General features: G+C 39.3%; 1 protein-coding gene across 1 annotated transcript in view; it reads left to right on the top strand.

Moving 5' to 3' along the window:
• LOC132385325 (collagen alpha-1(I) chain-like) overlaps positions 1–24239 on the top strand; it is a 100134-nt gene that overhangs the window by 23136 nt on the left and 52759 nt on the right. The window contains exon 2 of the mRNA XM_059957339.1: positions 1733–1937. Within this exon, the coding sequence (XP_059813322.1) occupies positions 1757–1937 (181 nt within the window). The 5' untranslated portion in view covers positions 1733–1756. The remainder of the gene's footprint in view (positions 1–1732; positions 1938–24239) is intronic.

Genomic DNA, 24239 nt, shown 5'->3' with positions numbered 1-24239 from the left:
AGTAAAGTCCTCGGTAGTACAAGATCTGCACAGGGTTACTACAGAACGAGATTGCTGGATTTTGGCAATAATCTTTGTGTCCTCTTGACTATGTGCTTAGGTATAGCTCAAATGGCACCTATAAATTTACTGATAATAAAATCTCAGATGGAGATTAGGGTGATTAGCAGACATATAAGAACCAGATATACCAGCTAGTTGAGTGGTGTCAACTTAATAATGATAGTTCGTTTGGGGATGAGAACAATGTAATACATTCTCTGATATTAAATTGAACCATTTTAACCACCGGACTTGTAAAAGTTAAGGAGGAAAGCCTAAATGCAAACGAACAAAGTCAATCTGCAATGATATCCCTGACATTACTAAGACTATAATCCAAATTAGTACCATGTTACAAGATTTAGCCCAAAAGCTGCATCAGAGGCTAGGGGTATCTATGCTCCACCTATCCACCTCCGTACAGTTTTTCAATGTGTCTGAACTGATACAGTTAGTATTATTAGCGATGGACCCATATGTCCTTACTGAATTGCAAGCTGATAGAGCTGAACACTCCCTATGGGCAGCTGTTCATGCTCGCTACACTGCCCCTTTGATTTGGGATGTATCTCCTCATCCCTGAAAGCCCTGAAGGGTCATTCCCCCCCAATGGTTACCAAAAAGGTATATATATTATTGAGTGTATGGCCTTAGAGGAACTCTACATGGATTGTTTTCCCTCTCTGGACTATTACCAACTTCCTGTCTACAGCATTGCAATGGTGACGGCTTCCCTGCAACTGTTATCTATCACTGCCTCATTTTTCCATATAAGCCAAAGATCAATGAGCTGCAACTCCAATCCCTAAGGCAGTTCTGAAGGAGCAGTTGGATGTACTACCTGCTGATGTTCTCCAAGAGCCTGGAGGAGTTCCAGGTTTCCTATATCTGGTATGAAGAATATATCATTATCCTGGATGTCTTCTCACTACCCTAATTAGTTCCAGTAGAAAAAGAAAGAAAGAAACATCAGTAATATAACTTAGCATCTGCCTCTTTTCACCAAAGCCAAATCAGATCTAAAATCCTGCTCCCTGCATCAATTCCTCAGCCATGCAATCATCTGCCAAATCATCCTGTTCTTACTGTCACTGGTGTTTGGCATAGGCAGCAGTCGCTAGTTTTTTATCTATTATTTCCTTCATTTTAGTTTTCTATCTTGCTGTCTATATTCTTTCTTCAAGACCATCTCTTTTCTTACCTACGTCATTGGTACTAATGTGTACCACAAGCCAAATATCAATGGAAGAAGCCAAAATGTTGTGGGTTAATGTCGATAAACTATTTCCTTGTGGGAGAAAACATGTCTTCTGATATATGAATGAGTCCCACACAATTTTGATTACTTTTCTCTTTCCTTCAAAGTCACTTAGTTGTTCACAGAAGGACCAATTACCATCAATATTTCAGGTACCTTTAAAAAGCTTTTAATCTATACTCTTTTTCTTCAAAGTAAATTGTTTTTCACTTAACCTAGATTAAATTGAAACTGCCACCTAATTATCCACTGAATCTTCCCAAATACTTTTTGAGTCTTGTGGTGATATCACATGTTATGTGTAAAAATGTGATTGGACAGAGTTCAGAGTATGCTCAGAAATGAAAGAATGAAAGAATGAAATGAAACTTGTACAGTTGAAACGTGGTTGCTGTTTGCTGTTAAATAAAAGTTCTTGTTATATTCTTTCAGAATATGTTTCTTTATGAGTAACCCATGGTACGTATAAAGAACACAACATGGTGTCAGAAGTCGGTCTGGAAGAATAATATGGAAACAGAAGAATTGAAGATAATCAGGGGGAAAAAAGTGCGTGAACAATTTTACTGTTTGCTAACAGGTTTGCAAATGGAAGGGTTGCAACCTCCGAAAACACTTCAGCTGACTGGTAACATAGGTAATCTAAAAATGATAATGATAATGGATAAATTTGAAGCATTTTGTATACCGAAGTGCAAATTGACATATGAGAGATATAAATTCTTTACATGTAAGCAGAAAACTGGTCAAACAATTTGTTACTGAGTTGAGAAACTGAGTAAAGCATGCAGTTTGCAGAGCGGATGGACACTCTTGTTAAAGACAGAATTGTTTGTGGTATTGTGGATAATGCTCTGAGAGAAAGAGTTTTAAGACAACCAGACGTAAATTTGAAAAAAAGCTTTGATTCTCCACAATGCTTTGGAAACCGCAAAGTGGCAGGTTAAAGGGCTTTTTATTGAGAATTGCAGTGTACATGCTGTGAGTAACCGCAAACGTTAGAAAAAATAATGAAGCAACAACAAAACTGAGAGAGCAAGACATCATTTGAGAGAAAATTTTTTTGTGATTGCTGACCTAAACAGCGTCCAGCATACGGGAAAATGTGCAAGGACTGTGGTAAGTGTAATCACTTTTCACACTGTTGCGGAAATAGAAAAGAAATAAAATGATGATGGACTGAATGGGTCAATTCACTTGTCATTATTGATAAGGAAAATGAAAAACTGAGGATTTGCTTAGACCCTAGAGACTTGAATTAAGCCATTAAAAGAGAGCATTTCAAATTGCCTACTCGTCAAGAAATTATGACACAGTTTGCTAATGCAAAGTACTTCAGTAAATTAGATGCATCCTCCAGATTCTGGCAATCTAAGCTAGAAGAGTTCAAAGTTTTGACACTCCTTTTGCCAGATGTTGTTTTCTTTGGCTTCCATTTGGAATTGCATCAGCTCCCGAAGTGTACCATAAAACCATTCACATGTTATATGAGCACATTGAGGGCGTGGATACTTCCATGGGTGATATTATTATTTGGGGGATCATCTGAACAAGAGCATGATGCCAGACTCAGACAAGTCTTTGAGGCAACACGCAAGGCAAACCTGAAGTTGAATAAAGACAAATGTCAGCTAGGAGTGACTGAACTTACCTTTGTGGTTGATACCATCGGCAAAGAGGGTGTGCTGATCCATTGAAAGTTTCTGCTATTGAGAACATGCCAAGACCACAATGTAGAAAGGATGTTCAAAGGTTTATGGGAATGGTCAACTCCTTCGGAACAGCTTGCTCCATTGAGGCAGCTAACAGAAAAGAGAAACAAATGGAGCTGGAATCATGAACAGGAGAAGGCATAGCAAAATCTCAAGAAAGTACTCACAAAAGAACCTGTGTTGAAATTCTATGACGCTGAGAGACCCATCAAAATCTCATGTGATGCATCTCAAGCAGGCTTGGGGGCATTATTACTCCAGAAACATGATAAGGAATGGATACCAATGGCATATACATCTCATGCATTATTCGATCCAGAAACAAGGTATGCCCAAATTGAAAAACAATTGCTCAACATTATGTTTGCTTGTGAGCGATTTCATCAGTTTGTGACAGGGCAATCTATTGATGTTGAAACTGATTAAAAGCCTCTGATCACATTGTTTTACAAACCTTTAAGCAACTGTCCTTTGTGAATTCAGCGAATGATGATCAAACTACAAAGGTATGTATTGAATGTGTCATACACACCCGGAAAATTTATGTACACGGTTGACACACTTTCCAGAGCTGTAGATCCAACAACTAAAGACAGTCACAGAGATGCTGTTGATATTCAGGCATTTGTTGATATGATCACAGAGACTGTACCTGTTGCTCCTGAAAAGTTGGAACTGCAGCATCTGGAGATAGAGAAGGACAACATTCTCAGTCCGGTAATACAAGTGATGATGGATGAATGGCCAGATAATAGGAATGACTGTACCTCAGAAGGACAAGAATATTGGAATCACAGATCAGAACTTTCTGTTGTGGATGGGATATTGTACAAAGGTAGCAGAATTGTGATTCCTAAAAGTCTCCGAAAAGAAATGCTTGATGAAATTCATGGAGGCCAGCTAAATATTGAGAAGTATAACAGAAGGGTAAATGAAGTGATGTTTTGGCCCAGGATGAATCAAGAAATTGCAGAATTGGTGTCTTCTTGTTGAATATGCTTTAAATACCAACCTAACAACCCTAAGAAGCCACTGCGTTCACATCCTAGTCCTCAGAGACCTCATCAGAAGATAGGTGTTGTTCTTGTTGTCACTGACAACAAAGATTATCCATTAACAACGGATTACTGCTCGTATCCTTAAGTGTGTTGTCTGGGCAGAACGACAAAAGAGAATGTAATTACATGCATGAAATCAGTTTTTTCCACACGTGGTGTACCTGATGAAGTTTTCACAGACAATGGTCCACAATTCAATGGTGAACACGAGACATTTTGCTCGGGAATGGGACTTTGGGGCTTTGTTCATACAACAGAGAGTCCATTTTCCCTCAGTCCAATGGATTGGTTGAGAAGTCAGTAGGAATTATCAAGAAACTGATGCACAAAGCAAAAGATAGTGGAGGTGATTTTTATAAAGCTTTGATAGCCGATCACAGTACTCCACTGGAATGTGGGTTTTCACCTGCTCAGCTCTTGATGGGATGCCGTTTGAGATCCAATAAATGAGAGCCTTCTGAGAACAGAGGGAAGTGAACAAATGAAAAGATGGACAGATGAACTCAAAGCAAAGCAGAAAACATACTTTGAAGATGTACTCGTCCATTACCTGAACTGCACCAAGGAAATGAAGTAAGGATACAAGGCAAAATGAACACATGGACACAAAGCTACAGTACTTGAAGAAGCATAACCTAGATCAGACATGGTCCAGACAGAAGTAGCAGCAGTGTGGAGAAGAAATTGCAAAGACCTCAAAAAAGAGCCAACTTCAGAGTTTCAGTTAACTGATGCAGATCAGACAAAACATGAAAATAACAATGAAACGCAAGAACTGTGTGAACCACTTATGTCTACTCATGTTCGTAAACCCCCAGAAGCTGATAGAGACATGTTAAATTATGTATTTGTTTTGATTAATGTTGCTAATTGTTTTTCTTTTCAAAGAAAGGAAGATGTGATATCGTGTGTCAGGTGTAAGAACATGATTGAACAGAGTTCAGAGCATGCACAGAAATGAAAGAATGATTGAGAAACTTGTATGGTTAAAATGTAGTTGCTATTTGCTGTTAAATAAATGGTCTAGTCATATTCTTCCAGAATATATTTCTTTCTGAGTAATCCACGGCACGTATAAAGAACACAAGTCTTGATATTAAATTCTCTGTTTTGTCATCTCAGTAAATATTTATTTCTGTAGATGTCCTTATTTTAAATGTTAAAAGTAAGTTAGTGAATTGGGTTCCAGAGAAAGGAAGAGCAGAGACTATGAGAAATTAATACTACAGTTACTTTAATACCATCCACAGTTCTTCAAAAGCAGCAGATCCAATGGAATCGTAATCATGGATCAGTAATACTAAGCAGTGTTTCAATTTACTGATATCCCCCATATATATTACTATCATTACTTCAAAGACTTGATCTGAATTATCATACTTTATCTTGTAAAGAAAAATTAAAGTTATGACCAAAAGGAAAGATAGATATTGTCTCTAGAAAAGGATAGTAGTGGGATACATTGTTTCATATTAAAGAGGTCTTTAAAGATAAACAATTTAGTAAAGTAAATTGTAGGAATCAAAACTCAGGAACATGAACATAATAACAATTCAAGTAAAATGTGTGGTATAACAGGAATGCAGGACTGATTGATTTTCATTTCTGCACAAAGGCTAGGAAAGATGCAATAAATTGATAAATTTCATCAATCTATCAAGTTTGCGTGGGTTTGATGGATTGTCTGATAAGATCAAAAGGAACCCGATCAGTTTAGCACTCATCGCTACTTGCTCTAATGTCTCTGATGGTACCACCCCTAGGCTGAATAACAAATCAGCATATAATTCTGGCTGAGTGTTGTCAGAACAGCACACACTTACTCAAAATCAGCAATATGAACAGCTGGTCATTATTTCAGGAGAGGAAAAGAGGTCCATGAGCTGGTTCTCATTACTGAACCGTTCCTGAAACCTATGGATTAATTTTCAAGGATTCTTCATCTCATGTTCTCAATATTTAATGCTTAATTATTTATTATTGTTCCTTTTTTGTATTTTCACATACTGTCTTCTGCATTCTGGTTAAACACCCAAGTTGGTGTGGCCTTTCATTGATTCTAAAATTGTTTTCTTTTAACGGATTTATTGAGTATGCCTGAGGGAAAGGAATCTTAGGGTTATTTGTGGTGACTAGATTTACTTAGATAATAAATTTATTTTGAACTTTGAACTGAGCAGTTTTATTCCAGTACAATTGCTCACACTAAGGAACAACTCACTACACTTATTAACTTCATCTCAGGCTCCATAACAATTCTCACTAAACACCCCCTTTTTATTCATAGCACCTTAGAACCATAGAACATTACAGCACAGAAACAGTGCCTTTTCACCCTTTTTGGCTGTGCTGAACTATTTTTTTGCCTAGTCCCACTGACCTGCACCTAGCCCATATCCCTCCAAACCACTGTCATCCATGTATCTGACCAAACTTTTCTTAAATGTTAAAAGTGAGCCCGCATTTAGGACTTCATCTGGAAGCTCATTCCACACCCCCACCACTTGATGTGTGAAGAAGACCCCCCCCATGTTACCTTTAAAATGTTCCCCCCTTCACCCTTAACCCATGTCCTCTGGTTTTTTTCTCCCCTAGCCTCAGTGGAAAAACAAAAACAAGATTTGCTTTTTCACCAAAACTAAATCTGAACAACGTGGTATATTGGCAAAATTAGTAGAATGTGATAGAGACACTTTTACTGTTGATCCCTAAGACAAATACTGTAAGTTAATCTATTTTCATCAAGGTTATAGTATGTAACCCACACTGCCAGATTCAGGAACAGTTATTATCCTTGAACCATAAGTTTTTTGAACCAGAGGGGATAACTTCACTCAATTTCAGTTGCCCCATCATTGAAACCATCCAACAACCAATGGACTCACTTTCAATGACTCTGTCTCTTGTTGTTGAATTGCATTGATTATTTTTTTATCATCATTTTCTCTTTCTGTATTTTGAGTTTGTTAGTTTCTGTACTCCAGTTGGGTAGACTTTGATTGATTCTGTTATGGTTATTATTTAGATCTATAGAGCATCCCCACAAAAAATGAATCTCAGGATTGTGTATAGCAACATATATGTATTTTGATAATAAATAGACTTTGAACTTTGAAAAATGCCCCTGTTCCAAATTTAAATGGAGTACAGACAGTAATACAGGTTTTAGGTCTGCAGCACTTTCGTTCCAGAAACTGATTTTGACTCAGGCCTCAGGTGCTGACTGTGTGGAGTTCACATAAAATCAATAGAGGAAACAGTTTCTCCTAGGTGCTTCAATTGCTCCCACATTTCAAAGATTAACAAAATATGGGATTTAAAGAAAAGTAAATTTGTTTTATCTCCAGTGTCAGAGCTGTTAAAACTTAGTAATTGATAAATGTCTGGATAGAATAGACAGTTGGTTATTTTTACCAGGTTTGAAATGCCTTTTAGAAGAGTTACGCATTTAACACAAGAAGGGAAATGTTGAAAGCAAATGTAAATGGCAAGTTTCTTTTTGAAGAGTGGTGAGTCATGAATGCATTACTAGGGCAGCTGATGGAAATAGATATAATAATATTTACGAGGCTGTTAGTAAGACACATAAATATGCAGAGAATGGAGCAATGTACATCAAATCTAGGCAGTATGGATTATTTTGTAGCTTTCTTTAATTTGTCACATCATGTCCTAAGGGCCTATTCCTGCACTATACTGTATGTTTTGTGCAAAAATGTGTATAATGTTCTGTTATAATATATAATGTACTTTTAGAACATAGAATAGTACAGCACATTACAGGCCCTTTGGCCCACAATGTGCCGACCCCCAAACCCTGCCTCCCATATAACCCCTCACCTTAAATTCCTCCATATACCTGTCTAGTAGTCTCTTAAACTTCAGCAGTGTATCTGCCTCCACCAGTGACTCAGGCAGTGCATTCCACACACCAACCACTCTCTGAGTGAAAAACCTTCCTCTAATATCCCCCTTGAACTTTCCACCCCTTATCTTATGCCATGTCCTCTTGTACTGAGCAGTGGTGCCCTGGGGAAGAGGTGCTGGCTGTCTACTCCGTCTATTCCTCTTAATATCTTGTATACCTCTATCATGTCTCCTCTCATCCTCCTTCTCTCCAAAGAGTAAAGCCCTGGCTCCCTTAATCTCTGTTCATAATCCATACTCTCTAAACCAGGCAGCATCCTGGTAAATCTCCTCTGTACACTTTGCAATGCTTCCACATCCTTCCTATAGTGAGGCGACCAGAACTGGACACAGTACTCCCAAGTGTGGCCTAATTAGAGTTTTGTAGAGTTGCATCATTACATCGCATCTCTTAAACTCTATCCCTCGACTTATGAAAGCTAAAACCCCAAAAGCTTTCTCAACTTCCCTATCTACCTGTGAGGCAACTTTCAGGGATCTGTGGACATGTACCCCCAGATCCCTCTGCTCCTCCACACTACCAAGTATCCTGTCATTTACTTTGTACTCTGCCTTGCAGTATGTCTTTCCAAAGTGTACCACCTCACACTTCTCTGAGTTGAACTTCATCTGCCACTTCTAGCCCACTTCTGTATCCTATCAATGTCTGTCTGCAATCTTTGACAATCTTCTACACTATCCACAACACCACCAACTTTTGTGTCGTTGCAAGCTTGCCAACCCGCCCTTCTACCCCCACATCCAGATCATTAATAAAAATCACGAAAAGTAGAGGTCCCAGTACAGATCCATGTCGGACACCACTAGTCACAACCCTCCAACCTGAATGTACCCCCTCCAGCCTTCTGCAGGCAAGCCAATTCTGAATCCACCTGGCCAAACTTCCCTGAATCCCATGCCTTCTGACTTGTGACTTTTGACCACATGTCCATAGTACATTTTCCTGCAAAAACATCATCCCAATTTACACTCACAAGTTCTAGCCTTATAGCCTAATAATTTGCCCCCCCCCCCCAGTTAAAAAATTTCCTGTCCTCTCTGATTCTATCCTTTTCCAAGATAATGCTAAAGGCCAGGGAGCGGTGAGCACTGTTCCCCAGATGCTCACCCATTGATAGATCTGTGACCTGACCCGGTTCGTTCCCCCTAGTCAGCCTGTCAACATGCTGTGATAGGAATCTGTCCTGAACACAGTTAACAAACTCTGCCTTATCTAAACCCTTGGAGCTAATCAGGTGCCAATGAATTAAAGTTAAAGTCACCCATGATAACCACCCTGTTATTTTTGCACCTTTCCAAAATCTGCTCCTCGGTAACTCTGGTGATATATTGATTTTTCTGGTGATATAATGATTTTCTATTCCATCTGAACTGATCATCAAATAAAGCACTCTATTCCTGAAAATTTGAAAGTCTAGGCAACCTCCAGGCATGGACTAATAAGTGCCAATTAACGTTTGTGCCAAAATGTCCCAGTCTATGAGAGGAAGTATAATGACTCTCCATGACATTCAATGATATTACTGTCTCAGAATTCCCACTATCAATATCTTTAGGTCACCAAAAATTCAACTAGATCAGCCACGTTAATACTGTGGCTGCAAGAGCAGGTCAGAGGCTTTGCATCCTGCAGTGAGTGACTCATCTCCTGACATTCCAAGGACATTACACCATAACAGGTCCAAGCCAAGACAGCAGTGCAACTCCAACAATATTCAGGAACTTTAACACACATTCAGGACAAAGCAGTCTACCTCATTGGTACCACAGCGACCATATTAAACATTCATTTCCTCCATTGTCTGTGCAGTGTGTACCATCCACAACACGTTCAACAGATACTGCTCCACGTGTTTTCTAATCACCTTCCAATTAGATAAATTCAATTGCCGATCTGAATAAAGGCATGAAACTATTTTATTATAGACATTATAAGCTATTCAATACAGCAAGGACACAGGATGGTGTTATTGAAGGAACTTCTAAAGAAAATTGTAGGAAGTTTCCATAGGGAACACGGAAATTTTAAGTAAATTGACATAATCTATTGCTTAAAGTCTTTGAATTTATATAGGACTGGAACGGAAGATATGCAACATACCAAGATTAGAAAATACAAACTCCTGAAGTTACTTCCTCAAGACATGGGGATGACCTTCTAGAATCTAGATTGGGAGATTTTAATATGAAAGGGGAGATTTTAATATGAAATATCTCAGGAGAGGGAGTTTGTAGGATGCCCAAAGGATGGCTGTTTGTAGCAGCTTGTCCATTAGCCCACCAGGGGATCGGCTGTTTTGGATTGGGCGCTGTGTAATGAGCCTGAGGCAATTAGGGAGCTAGAGGTAATGGAACCCCTTGGAAGTAGTGATCATAATATGATTGAGTTCAGTTTCAAATTTGAAAAGGAGAAGCTGGTATCAGGTGTATTGATATTTCAGTGGAACAAAGGAAATTACAGTGGTATGAGAGAGGAACTGGCCCAAGCTGACTGGAAAAGTAAGTTAGATGGAGGGACGGTAAAGCAGAATTGAATGAAATTCCTACAAGAAATAAGGAAAGTATAAGAAAAAAAAATCATGAATGGAAAAAAACGGCACAAATGTGACTAATGAGCGAGGTAAAGGCTAAAATAAAAATGAGACGGTGTACAAGGAAGCAAAGATTAGTGGGAAAACTGAGGACTGGATGACTTTTAAAAACTTACAGAAGGAAACTAAGAAAGTCATTAGGAAAGAAAAGATGAATTACGAAAGGAAGTTGGCATTCAACATTAAATATGATACTATGAGATTTATAAATATGTGAAGAGTAAAAGTGATACAGGTAGATATAGGACCAATTGAAAATGATGTTGCAGAAATTATAATGGATAACAAAGAGTTGGCAGAGGAAATGAATGAGTTTTTTGCAACAGTCTTTAGAGCTGAAGACATTAGCAACATACCTGATAGCCTGAGGTCTTAGGGAATAGAATTAGGTACAGTCAAGATTACTAGAGAGAAAGTGCTTGAGAAGCTAAAAGGATTAAGGGTAGATAAGTCTCCCGGACCAGATGAGGTGCACCCATGGGTTCTGAAGGAGGTGGCTTTGGAGATTGTGGAGGCATTGGAAATGATCTTCCAGGAATCAATAGACTCTGGCATGGTTCCGGAGGACTGTTTAAGAAAGGAGGGAGGCAGCAAAAAGAAAATTACAGACCTATTAGTCTGACATCAGAAGTTGGAAAGTTATTGGAGTTGATCCTCAAGGACGAGGTTATGAAATACCTCGAGGTGCATGACAAGATAGGACCAAGCTAGCATCGTTTCATGAAGGAAAAATCCTGCCTCACCAACCTGTTGGAATTTTTTGAAGTAATCTCAAATAAGATTGACAAGGGAGAGGCTGTGGATGTTGTGTATTTGGATTTTTGAAAGGCCTTCAATAAGGTGCCACATAAGAGGCTGCTTAATAAGATGAGAGCCCATGGAATTACAGGAAAGATATTGGAAAGGGTGGAGCATTGGCTGATAGAAAGCAAAGGGTGGGAATAAAGGGATCCTATTCTGGTTGGTTGTTGGTTACTAGTGGTGTTCCGCAGGGTCGCAGTGGTTTTTACGCTGTATATCAATGATTTAAATTGTTAATTAGATGGTTTTGTGGCTAACTTTGCGGATGACACCAAGATAGGTGGAGGAGCAGGAAGTGTTGAAGAAATGGAAAGGTTGCAGAGAGAATTGGTCAGTTTAGGAGAGTGGGCAAAGAAGTGGCAGATGAGATACAATGTTGAGAAATGTGTGGTTGTACATTTTGGAGGAAGAAGTAATTGGGAAGGTTATTATTTAGATGGGGAGAAAATTCAAAAATCGGAAGAGCAAAGGGACTTAGATACCCTAAAGGTTAACCACCAGGTTGGATCAGCAATAAGGAAAGCGAATGCTTTGTTGGCATTCATTTCATGAGGAATAGTGTATAAGAGTAAGGAGGTGTTGATGAAGCTCTATGGGGCATTGGTGAGACCTCATTTGGAATACTGTGTGTGCAGTTTTGGGTCCCCTATCTTAGAAGGGATGTACTGATGTTGTAGAGAGTTCAGAGATTTACGAGGATGATTTCCAGAATGCAGGGGCTAACATATGAGGAGCATTTGTCAGCTTTTAGACTGTATTAATTAGAGTATAGAGGAATGAGAGGGGATCTCATGGAAACGTTTCGAACTTTGAAAGGGTTGGACAAAGTAGATATGGAAAGGCTGTTTCATTGATGGGTCCAGAACAAGAGGCCACAGTCTCTGAAATAGAGGGTACCCATTTAAAACAGAGATGAGAAATTTTTTTTGCCAGAGGGTCATGGATTCACAGAATACGTTGCCACATACAGCTGTGGAGGCCCAATCATTGAGGGTGTTTAAGGAGGAGATTGATAGGTATCTAATTAGGGTATCAAAGGGTATGGGGTAAAGCCATAGATTGGAACCAGATGGGAGAATACTTTAGCTCATGGTGCAGTGGCGGAGCAGACTTGATAGGATCACCTACTTCTGCTCCTATGTCTTGTAATCTTGTGATCTTTTCCTGTAAATGTGGAGTTTTAATAGAAGAGTGAGCATTTTTACATTCATTACAGATATTCCAAATGTTCAGAAATAAAGTATGTGGGTTTGTAAGATACGATACATAATAAAGGAATTAATATCTACCTGCACATCTGACCATGCTGAAAAAGGTTCAGTCAATTCATTTTGAACTACCTATGAAAATTAGCGAAAGCACAAAAAGATTAGCTGGCAATGAGGAAATTGTTATTGAAGACTGATTGAGATTATGAACAATAAAATCATATGGCAAAAATCATATCACTTCTCACATCTTGATAGTTTTTAATAGGAAGTGCTACATAAGTGAGAACAAATAGAAAACAGGACATAACAGTGCACAGAAACAGTCCTTAGGTCCAGAACATCTGTCCGAACCATGATGACAAAATAAACTAATACCAATTTCTCCATCCTATGGCTATTTATGTGCCTATCTCTTAAATGTTCATTTATCGTAGGACTTCCCCTCTCTATAATTACTAATTATATAAAATTTCTACTCATATCAATCTCTGTAAGGACATTAGAATGATCTTTGCCGCAAACACTTGCAGCTATAGTACTCTATGAGTGTTGACAAATATTGACATGAGTGTAATTGCTTGAAACATACTTCATTCCCCCTGCAAATTAAAGTTTGTGTTGTATATATATCAGAAAAAAACACCTTCCCCCAAATTTAATAATGTAAAACATAGAACATAACATGTAATATACACATTGAACTTAACCCTTTGAAGTCTGGATGAATTCTACTTAATCAAATTAAGGAGTCCCTACATTACTAATTTATGTTGATCTTACAAAAACAAGTACAATAGATGCTAACATGAGAAAATCTGCAGATGCTGGAAATTCAAACAACAACACACACAATATGCTGGTAGAACACAGCAGGCCAGGCAGCATCTATAGGGATGCTGAAAGTTTGAAATGAAAACAGAAAATGTTTTAACTCACAGCTGAATAATCATGTCAGTGCCAATTAGAGGTCATTAATCAAAAATGTTACATTGAAACATTGTAACAGAGACGGAGGAATTGTGAGAAGGGGACAGCATTTTTGCAAGAGTCAGGGTGGGAAGAGGAATAGTCCAGGTAGCTGTGAGAGTCTGTAGGCTTATAGTAGATATCAGTAGATAAGCCGTCTCCAGAGATGGAGACAGAAAGAACAAGAAAGGGGAGGGAGGTGTCAGAAATGGACCAGGTAAATTTGAGGGCAGGGTGAAAGTTGGAGGCAAAGTTAATGATATAGGAGACAGTGGCCTGGTGCTCCTTAGTGGGTCACCCCACTCTGGTCTTCTGCCTGCTCTGGATCTCTTTATTGCTAATTGCCGACGGAACATCAACCGTCTTGACTTCACCACACCCTGTTCCAATTCCAACCTCACTCCTTCCGAATGCTCCGCTCTCCACACCCTCCGCATCAATCCCAACCTCACTATAAAACCTGCTGATAAGGGGGGAGCTGCTGTTGTCCGGCGTACTGACCTCTACCTGGCCGAGGCACAGTGACAACTCTCTGATACCTCCTCTTATTTACCCCTTGATCATGACCCCACTAAGGAGCACCAGGCCACTGTCTTCTATACCATCACCAACCTTATCAGCTCTGGGGATCTCCCATCCACTGCCACCAACCTCATAGTTCCCACACCCCGCACTTCCCATTTCTACCTCCTACCCAAGATCCACAAACCTGCCTGTCCAGGTAGACCTATTGTCTCAGCTTGCTCCTGTCCCACCGAACGCATTTCTGCATACCTTGACACTGTCTTATCCCCCCTTGTTCAATCTCTTCCCACCTATGTTTGTGACACTTCTCACGCTTTGAATTTTTTCAATGATTTTAAGTTCCCTGGCCCCCACCATCTTCATGGACGTCCAGTCCCTATATACCTCCAACCCCACCGAGATGGTCTCAAAGCTCTTCGCTTTTTTTTAGATTCCACACCTAATCAATTCCCCTCTACCAACACTCTCCTCCGTCTAGCTAGCGGAATTAGTTCTTACTCTCAATAATTTCTCCTTTGGCTCCTCCCACTTCCTCCAAACCAAGGGTGTAGCCATGGGCACTGGCATGGGTCCCAGTTGTGCCTGCCTTTTTGTTGGCTTTGTGGAACAGTCCATGTTCCAAGTCTATACGGATATCCATTCCCCTCTTTTACTTCGCTACATCAAAGACAGCATTGGTGCTGTCTCTTGCATACATGCTGAGCTCATCAACTTCATTAACTTTGCCTCCTACTTTTAACCTTCCCTCAAATTTATCTGGTCCATTTCCGAAACCTCCCTTCCCTTTCTTGATCTTTCTGTCTCCATCTCTGGAGACAGCCTATCTACTGATATCTACTATAAGCCTACAGATTCTCACAGCTACCTGGACTATTCCTCTTCCCACCCTGTCTCTTGCAAAAACGCTATCCCCTACTCACAATTCCCCTGTCTTCACCACATCTGCTCTCAGGATGAGGCTTTTCATTCCAGGATGAAGGAGATGCCTTCCTTTTTTAAACAAAGGGGCTTCCCTTCGTCCACCATCAACTCTGCTCTCAAACGCATCTCTCCCATTTCCCGCACATCTGCCTTCACCCCATCCACCCGCCACCCCACTCGGGATAGGGTTCCCCTTGTCCTCACCTACCACCCCACCAGCCTCCAGGTCCAACATATAATTCTCTGTAACTTCTGCCACCTCCAACGGGTTCCCACTACCAAGCTCGGTCCACCAGAAAAAGCAGGAGCTCCCAGTGGCCACACATTTTAATTCCACATCCCATTCCCATTCTGATACGTCTATCCAAGGCCTCCTCTACTGTCAAAATAAATCCAAACTCAGGTTGTAGGAACAACACCTTATATACCGGCTGGGTAGCTTCCAACCTGATGGCATGAATATTGACTTCTCTAACTTCTGTAAATGCCCCTCCTCCCCTTCTTAACCCATCCCTGACATATCTAGTTGTTTGCCCTTTCTCCATCTCCCTCTGGTGGCCCCCCCACATTCTTTCTCCCGAGGCCTCCCGTCCCATGATCCTTTCCCTTCTCCAGCTCAGTATCACTTTTGTCAATCACCTTTCCAGCTCTTAGCTTCATCCCACCCCCTCCAGTCTTCTCCTATCATTTCACATTTCCCCCTCCCCCCACTACTTTCAAATCTCTTACTATCTTTCCTTTCGGTTAGTCCTGACGAAGGGTCTCGGCCTGAAACATTGACAGTGCTTCTCCCTATAGATGCTGCCTGGCCTGCTGTGTCCCACCAGCATTTTGTGTGTGTTGATGAAGGAAATATTTCCTGTATTTATAATATACTCTTCCATCAAAAATATTTAGGAGAAGATTCTGAGGGAGTAAAGTGGAATTGAACGTTCCTGATTAAATATAAATAATCTGTCTAAAATGATTACTTAAAAGGAAAATTACCAGTTAATCTCATAATTGTTGGTATATCATCACAAAGAGCCCAAATGAGGAAATGAACTCCCTGCTTCTATGGCCTTTGCCACTTAACATGGATAAGTAAACTTATTTAAGACCTCAGCCATATCCTGTGATATCACACATATATAATTTTAGTCTGTCAGAGGCCCTATTGACTATCACCCAACACCTGGCAGTCTTCTTTGTTCACCCCCAGATTTTTAGAATATGCAGGGTGAGTACAAGTTATAGAAGTCCTTTACCACCCAGCTAAAGTGGTGAGCAGAAAAGCCTTATTAATGACAGGATACAGCTTTGGCTGGATGCCTATGACTTTCTTTTGAGATAAGGAGAAACAACTGGAAATTCTACATAAAATATTCAAACTTAACTTCCAGCCTCTATGTACTGATTTTTTTTTCCAAAATATTTGCCCATTTGCTTTTCAGTATAAAGTCTGTACAGCAGTAACTACATGCCAGAGTTGTGAGGTTGAACTGAAAATGCAAGACATGTACTTAAATATGTATTTACTTCTAAATCACATTTTTCAAAAGATGACTTCCTATTGATTGCCTTGTTCACCTGCTTAAAAAAGGGGTTCAATATAAGAGATGAATATTTATCAGAGTACTGTTACATACCCTTGGGTATCTTGTACTTGTCACCTGACTGGGGTTGAAGCTATACTGGACTTGAGGTAATGGTCTTGTGATGGTGGAGTGACGTCATTTTCCCGCCAGTAGAGATCATGTGACAGGTTTTTTTTACAGGGTATAAAAGGAGGACCCCTCCCTGTGAGGAGGAGCAGTTTGTGGCTGGATTTGCCATGTTGACTTCATGCCACTGCGTGGTCCAATATTATGACACAGTTTGGTTGAAAGGTGGAGTTCTATTTAATGCCTAAAGTTTAAAAGGTCATTGCCAGCAGTTTCTTTATAATTCTGCCAGTTAAAAATCAGTGGAGAGTGAAGATCGGAGTTCAGGAGCTAAAAGACCGAGGAAAGTCGATTTCGACGGTGAAACAGGTTCGACCTTGTTTGATCTTCATTCGGAAGGAATTCGTTGGCTGTGCCCGTGTTAACCCCTGTGAAATATTATAGCAGAAAGGGTTGGGTACAGTTTTGTAAAGAAAAGGTCAGTGCCTTTAAGCCGTTTCATTTTCATCTTCGTAAATTCTCCGGGAAAAGTATAGCTCGACTGGGAACCGCAGCAACACAACGTGAAAGAGAATTTAAATTGTCTAAAAGGTCTCTCCTTTAATGGGCTGTAAGCATTTTGAACTTTTGCAGTACTACTTTGGAGAACTGTTTTTGCAACATCGCTTTAAGAACTGTTTTCACTTTTTTTCTTTAAGAACTGTTTAAGCTGCTGCACAGCAGCTGATTTCTGGTTATGTTAGTGGTTTGTTTACTTTTGGGGGTTTGTTTTTCAGTGTTTAATGTTTTATTTGTTATAAAACCCCCCTGCCTCATTTATATATTGTTGCTGAATCCGTAACATAAATATGGGGGCTTGTCCGGGATGAACCATTTTTGAGTTTAAATGCTTGTTAAATTTTGAATTGATGTTTTGGAAAAGGGGAATACTCGATTCTTTTGTTTGATTGGCTTGTGAGTGGTATTCGGCAACAATGAATATTGATGAGTTTCTGGCTTCGCCAGACGCGGAGTTGTTAGCGAAGTCGAAAAAAACTGAGGTCTCTGAGCTAGTTAGTAGATTGCAACTTAAAGGTATTTTGAAGTCCATATCGAAGGCTCTAATACAGAGAAAAATCACGTCACACTATGTAGATTCGGGTGATTTTGATGAATCGATTTTAGAGTTGTTTCCGATAAGTAATCTAGAGATGCAGTTACAAATCGAACAAATGAAGTTGGAACAACGTAAAGCAGAATTGGAGCGTTGTAGGTTAGAAGCTAAAAAATAATAAAAATAAGAATAAAAAAGAATAAAAAAAGGGAATTTGAATATGCGATGGCGGAATTAGGGTCTGAGAATCAGTCTTCTGGTTCTAGAAGACCGTTTGTTGCTATTCAAGAAATTAAATTGGTCTCTCCATTTAGTGAAACAGAAGTGGAAAGATATTTCCAACATTTTGAAACAATTGCTCAGATTTCACAGTGGCGGAATGTTAAATGGTCAGTATTGATACAAAGTGTAATTAAAGGCAAAGCACAACAAGTTTATACAGCTTTAACTGCTGTGCAAGCACTTGATTATGATATTGTGAAACAGCAGATTTTGAAAGCATACAATTTGGTCCCAGAAGCATATAGGGAAAGATTCAGAAGTTTGAAAAAGTCTGTGGAAAAAACTTATGTGGAATTTGCCTATGATAAAGCTGTGTGTTTTGAGAGATGGGTTTCCTCTAAATATGTAAATGGGGATTATAATACATTGAAAGAGCTGATTTTAATGGAGGAATTTAAAAGAAGCATTCCTGATGAAGTAAGGACCTACTTAAATGAGAGGGATATTGATACATTGCAGGACTCTGCTAGATTAGCTGATCAGTATGTTTTAATCTATAAGAATAAATTTCCTCAGTGCAGAATTTTTAAGAGGAAAAATAACACAGAGACTCAAGGTAAATCAGAAATTAAATCAGAAGTTAATGAGAAAGGTAAGGAGGAAGGAAAACCTGCGAAGGGAAGACAGTTTGGTCTTATTTGTAACTATTGTAAGAAGCCTGGCCATATAATAGCTAACTGTTTCAGATTGAAAAAGAAAGAGAAGGAAGCAGTTCCAGATGCTTGTGTGCAACATACTGAAGCACCTGTAAAATTGCAGGGTTCGATAAACAAGGATGAGGTTTTGTTAGAGTCTGACCAAGTTAAAAAGGGATATGATCATTTTATAACTGAAGGGTTTGTATCCTTGAAAGAAGGATCTACTCTGGTGCCAATAAAAATCCTTAGGGGTACTGGAGCTTCTCAATTACTGATGTTAGACAGTGTATTGAAGTTTAATGAAGAGTCTGATACTGGTGAGGTAAATTATATACGAGGTGTTGGGAGTGCTTTTATGCCTGTACATTTGCATAAAGTAAATTTAAAGTCAGGGTTAGTTACAGGATTTGTTAAAGTAGGATTACAGCCTAGCTTACCTGTGAAGGGTATTTATTTATTTATTGTTAGGTAATAATCTTGATGGCAGAAATAGGATTAGGCCGAGCCAGCATGGATTTACCAAGGGCAAATCATGCTTGACTAATCTGTTGGAGTTTTTTGAGGGTGTAACAAGGATGTTAGACGAGGGTAAGCCAGTGGATGTAGTGTACCTAGATTTTCAGAAGGCATTCGATAAGGTGCCACATAGGAGATTGGTGAGTAAAATCAGAGCTCATGGCATTGGGGGCAGGGTTTCAACATGGATAGAAAACTGGTTGGCAGATAGAAAGCAAAGGGTAGCAGTGAATGTGTGTTTCTCGGACTGGCTGGAGGTGACTAGTGTGGTACCACAGGGCTCTGTAATGGGACCACAGCTCTTTACGATTTATGTCAATGATTTAGATGGATGAGGGCATTGAAAATTATATCAGCAAGTTTGCTGACGATACTAAACTGGGTGGCAGTGTGACATGCGAAGAGGACGTTAGGAGAATACAGGGAGACTTGGATAGGCTGGGTGAGTGGGCAGATGTCATTCAATGTGAATAAATGAGAAGTTATCCACTTTGGAAGCAGGAACAAGAGGTGTAGAGTTAGGTAAGGGAGAAATGCAAAGAGACCTAGGAGTCCTAGTTCACCAGTCAATGAAGGTGAATGAGCAAGTGCAACAGGCAGTGAAGAGGGCAAATGGAATGTTGGCCTTTGTTACAAGGGGAATTGAATACAAGAGCAAGGATGTCCTTTTGCATTTGTACAAGGCCCTGGTGAGACCACAACTGGAATATTGTGTACAGTTTTGGTCTCCAGGTTTAAGGAAGGACATTCTGGCAATTGAGGAAGTGCAGCGTAGATTCACTAGGTTGATTCCTGGGATGGCAGGGCTGTCTTACGCAGAGAGATTGGAGAGATTGGGCTTGTACACGCTGGAATTGAGGAGATTGAGAGGGGATCTGATTGAAACGTTTAAGATAATTAAAGGATCTGATAGGATTGAGGCAGGAAATATGTTCCAGATGTTGGGAGAGTCCAGTACCAGAGGGCATGGATTGAGAATAAGAGGTCAGTTATTTAAAACAGAGTTGAGGAAGAGCTTCTTCTCCCAGAGAGTTGTGGAGGTGTGGAATGCACTGCCTCGGAAGACGGTGGAGGCCAATTCTCTGGATGCTTTCAAGAAGGAGCTAGATAGATATCTGATGGATAGGGGAATCAAGGGATATGGGGACAAGGCAGGGACTGGGTATTGATAGTGAATGATCAGCCATGATCTCAGAATGGCGGTGCAGACTCGAGGGGCTGAATGGTCTACTTCTGCACCTGTTGTCTATTGTCTATTGACTTGGCAGATGGACAAGTTTTTCCTGAAGTGCATTTGACAATGGAGTCAGAGGAACCAGAGTTGAATTCTAACACAGGTTCTTTCTGTGTTGTGACAGAGTTATGGCTAAAAAGATTGATGCGCAGAATGAGGTTGTTACTCATGACCGTTCAACTCAGGATTCGAGTTTTGAGGATGTGTCAGAGACTTTCTTACCTTCATTGTTTGAACAAGATTCTTGGAGTAAGTCTGACTATGAAGATTTATCTCTGTCTCGGAAGGAGATGATAGCAGAGCAGAATAGAGACTCTGAGTTTATAAAATTAAGAGAACAAGCTCTACTAGATAGTGAAATTGAGAAGGTGCCAGTAGGATATTACTTGGAAAAAGGAGTGTTGATGAGGAAGTGGAGATCACCTACAATTCCTGCAAGTGAGGAATGGAATATTGTTTTCCAGGTAGTTGTCCCTAAAGTTTATCAAAATGAGATTTTGACTTTAGCTCATAGTGTGCCCTTAGGTGGACATGGAGGGGTAAGGAAAACTGTGGACAAGATTTTAAAACATTTTTACTGGCCTGGTCTAAGAAAAGATGTGGCGATGTTTTGTAAAATGTGCCATATTTGTCAAATTGTGGGTAAACCAAATCAGGTTACACCAGTAGCTCCATTACAACCTATTCCAACCTTTGGTGAACCATTTTCTAAAGTTATTGTAGATTGTGTTGGTCCATTACCAAAGACAAAAACTGGTTACCAGTATTTGTTGACTATCATGTGTACTTCGTCTAGGTTTCCAGAGGCAGTACCACTTAGGAATATAAAAGCTAAAACTGTGACAAAGGCTCTTATAAAATTCTACTTATTTTGGATTACCTAAGGAGATACAAACTGATCAAGGCAGTAATTTTATGTCTGGATTGTTTCAACAGATAGTTTATAAATTGGGAGCTAAATAAATCACTTCGTCTGCAAACCATCCAGAGTCGCAGGGTGCCTTGGAGAGGTTTCATTCTAGCCTCAAGAATATGATTAGGACTTATAGTGTGGAAAATGAAAGTGATTGGGATGAGGGTGTAAACTTACTTTTATTTGCAGTAAGGGAATTCGGCACAAGAATCTTTAGGTTTTAGTCCATTTGAACTTGTATTTGGACATTGAGTTAGAGGACCTTTAGCTTTATTAAAAGAACAGTGGATTAGTAAGAAAGTACACACTAATTTGTTGGACTATGCTTTGAAATTTAAGGACAGGTTACATAAAGCTTGTAGCTTAGCCAAGGAAAATTTAAAATTGGCTCAGGAGAAAATGAAAATTTGGTATGATAAAGAAGCTAGGATGAGGATGTTTAAGCCTGGAGATAAGGTGTTGGTTCTTTTCCCAGTGCAAACGAATCCTTTACAAGCTAGATTTCATGGTCCTTATGAAATTGTGTCTAAAATCAATGATGTGGATTACGTGATAAAAACTCCAGATCGTAGAAGGCAAACACAACTTTGCCATATAAATATGATAAAACCATATTTTGGGAAGCAATCTGATACTGTGACTGTTGTGGTTAGTGAGAATGAGTTTGATTTAACTAGGAACATGATAGATGATTCATCTGAATTTCATTCTAAATCCAACATTGTTTCTGTCAGGGTACCAAATTCAACCATTCTGGAAAATATTGTTGAGAAACTAGCAAATTTACAGCTAGAGCAGAAACAGCAGATGAAGAAATTAATTTTTAAATATAAGGATTTGTTTCCAGATGTTCTGAGAAGGACTACTATAGCTTCACATGATGTAGATGTTGGAGATGCCAAACCTATTAAACAACACCCATATAGGATGAACATAGAAAAATGTGAACTTGCTGAGAAAGAAATTAAATATATGTTAGAGAATAATATTATTAAACCTTCTAACTCGAATTGGAGTTCACCCTGTGTTTTGGAGCCAAAACCAGATGGTAGCATTAGGTTTTGTACGGACTATAGGAAGGTGAATGCTGTAACAAAAACAGATGCATATCCAATTCCTAGAGTAGATGATTGTGTAGGTAAAATTGGAAAAGCAAAATTCTTTACAAAGATTGACTTACTGAAAGGGTATTGGTGTGTTCCACTAACGGACAGACGTAGAGAGATTTCTGCATTTGTAACTCCATCTGGGCTATATGAATATAATGTTCTTCCATTTGGGATGAAGATTGCCCCAGGTACTTTCCAGAGGATGATTAACTCTGTGATTCAGGGATTGAAAGATGCAGAGGCTTATATTGATGATTTAGTGACAGGAAATGATACTTGGGAAGCACACATTATTGAGGTGGAGAAATTGTTTGAAAGGCTTTCAAAAGCTAACTTAACTATTAATTTAGCTAAGTGAATTCGGACATGCCACTGTGACTTACCTTGGTTATGTTGTGGGTCAAGGTAAGGTAGCTCCTGTTCAGGCAAAAGTTCGGGCAATTTTAGAGATTCCCACTCCAACAGGGAAAAAACTCTCAGAAGATTCTTGGGAATGGTAGGATATTATCGAAAATTTTGTAAGAATTTTGCTAGTTTTGCTCTTCCATTAACTAACCTTCTGCAGAAGAATGTGAAGTTTGTGTGGACAGTGCCTTGTCAAGAAGCATTTGAAAAATTGAAAACAGTGATATGTCAACAACCTGTGCTTAGGGCACCTGACTTTGAAAACCTTTTTCGTTGGCTGTGGATGCTAGTGAAGAGGCTGCAGGAGCAGTATTAATGCAAAGGAATGAGGGTGATGAGGTTGATCATCCAGTAGCTTACTTTTCTAAGAAATTTAATAAGCATCAAAGAAACTATTCGACAATAGAGAAGAAATTATTATCTCTTGATTTAGCTTTAGAACATTTTGACGTATACGTTGGAACAACTCAAAAACCACTTATTGTTTACACTGATCATAATCTGTTAGTGTTTCTGATTAAGTTGAAAAATAAAAACAGAAGATTATTAAATTGGAGTTTGATGTTAAAGAGTACAATATTATGATAACATATTAAAGGTAAAGATAATGTGGTTGCTGATTGTCTATCGATGTTGAATGTATAATGTAATTTTTTTTGTGTTTTTTTACAATTGTAACACTCCTACTGTATTGTAAGTTGTAAGATGTTATATGATGATATGATGTTATACTGTGTATGTTATAAAATTTATATAGTTGTTTTTTTCCTTGTAAATAATTGTTAAAATTTTGTTCTTGACAGACTAAAACTTTTTTTTTTGGAGGGAGGTGTTACGTACCCATGGGTATCTTGTACTCACGTGACAGTGGTGTTGAAGCTATACTGGACTTGAGGTGATGGTCTTGTGATGGTGGAGTGACGTCATTTTCCCGCCAGTAGAGGTCATGTGACAGGTTTTTTTTACAGGGTATAAAAGGAGGATCCCTCCCTGTGCAGAGGAACAGTTTGTGGCTGGATTTGCCATTTCAACTCCATGCCACTGCGTGGTCCAATATTATGACGCAGTTTGGTTGAAAGGCGGAGTTTTATTTAATGCTTAAAGTTTAAAAGGTCATTGCTGGCAGTTTCTTTATAATACAGCCAGTTAAAAATCAGTGGAGAGTGAAGTTCGGAGTTCTGGAGCTAAAAAATCGAGGTAAGTCGATTTCGACGGTGAAACAGGTTCGACCTTGTTTGATCTTCATTCGGAAGGAATTCGTTGGCTGTCCCCGTGTTAACCCCTGTGAAATATAACAGAAAGGATTGGGTACAGTTTTGTAAAGGAAAGGTCAGTGCCTTTAAGCCATTACATTTCATCTTCGTAAATTCTCCATGAAAAGTACAGTTTGACTG

The sequence above is a fragment of the Hypanus sabinus genome, chromosome Y (assembly GCF_030144855.1).
Source record: "Hypanus sabinus isolate sHypSab1 chromosome Y, sHypSab1.hap1, whole genome shotgun sequence".
NCBI lineage: Eukaryota > Metazoa > Chordata > Chondrichthyes > Myliobatiformes > Dasyatidae > Hypanus > Hypanus sabinus.
The sequence above is the reverse complement of the archived record's forward strand: the minus strand, read 5'-3'. Positions and strand labels throughout refer to the sequence as shown.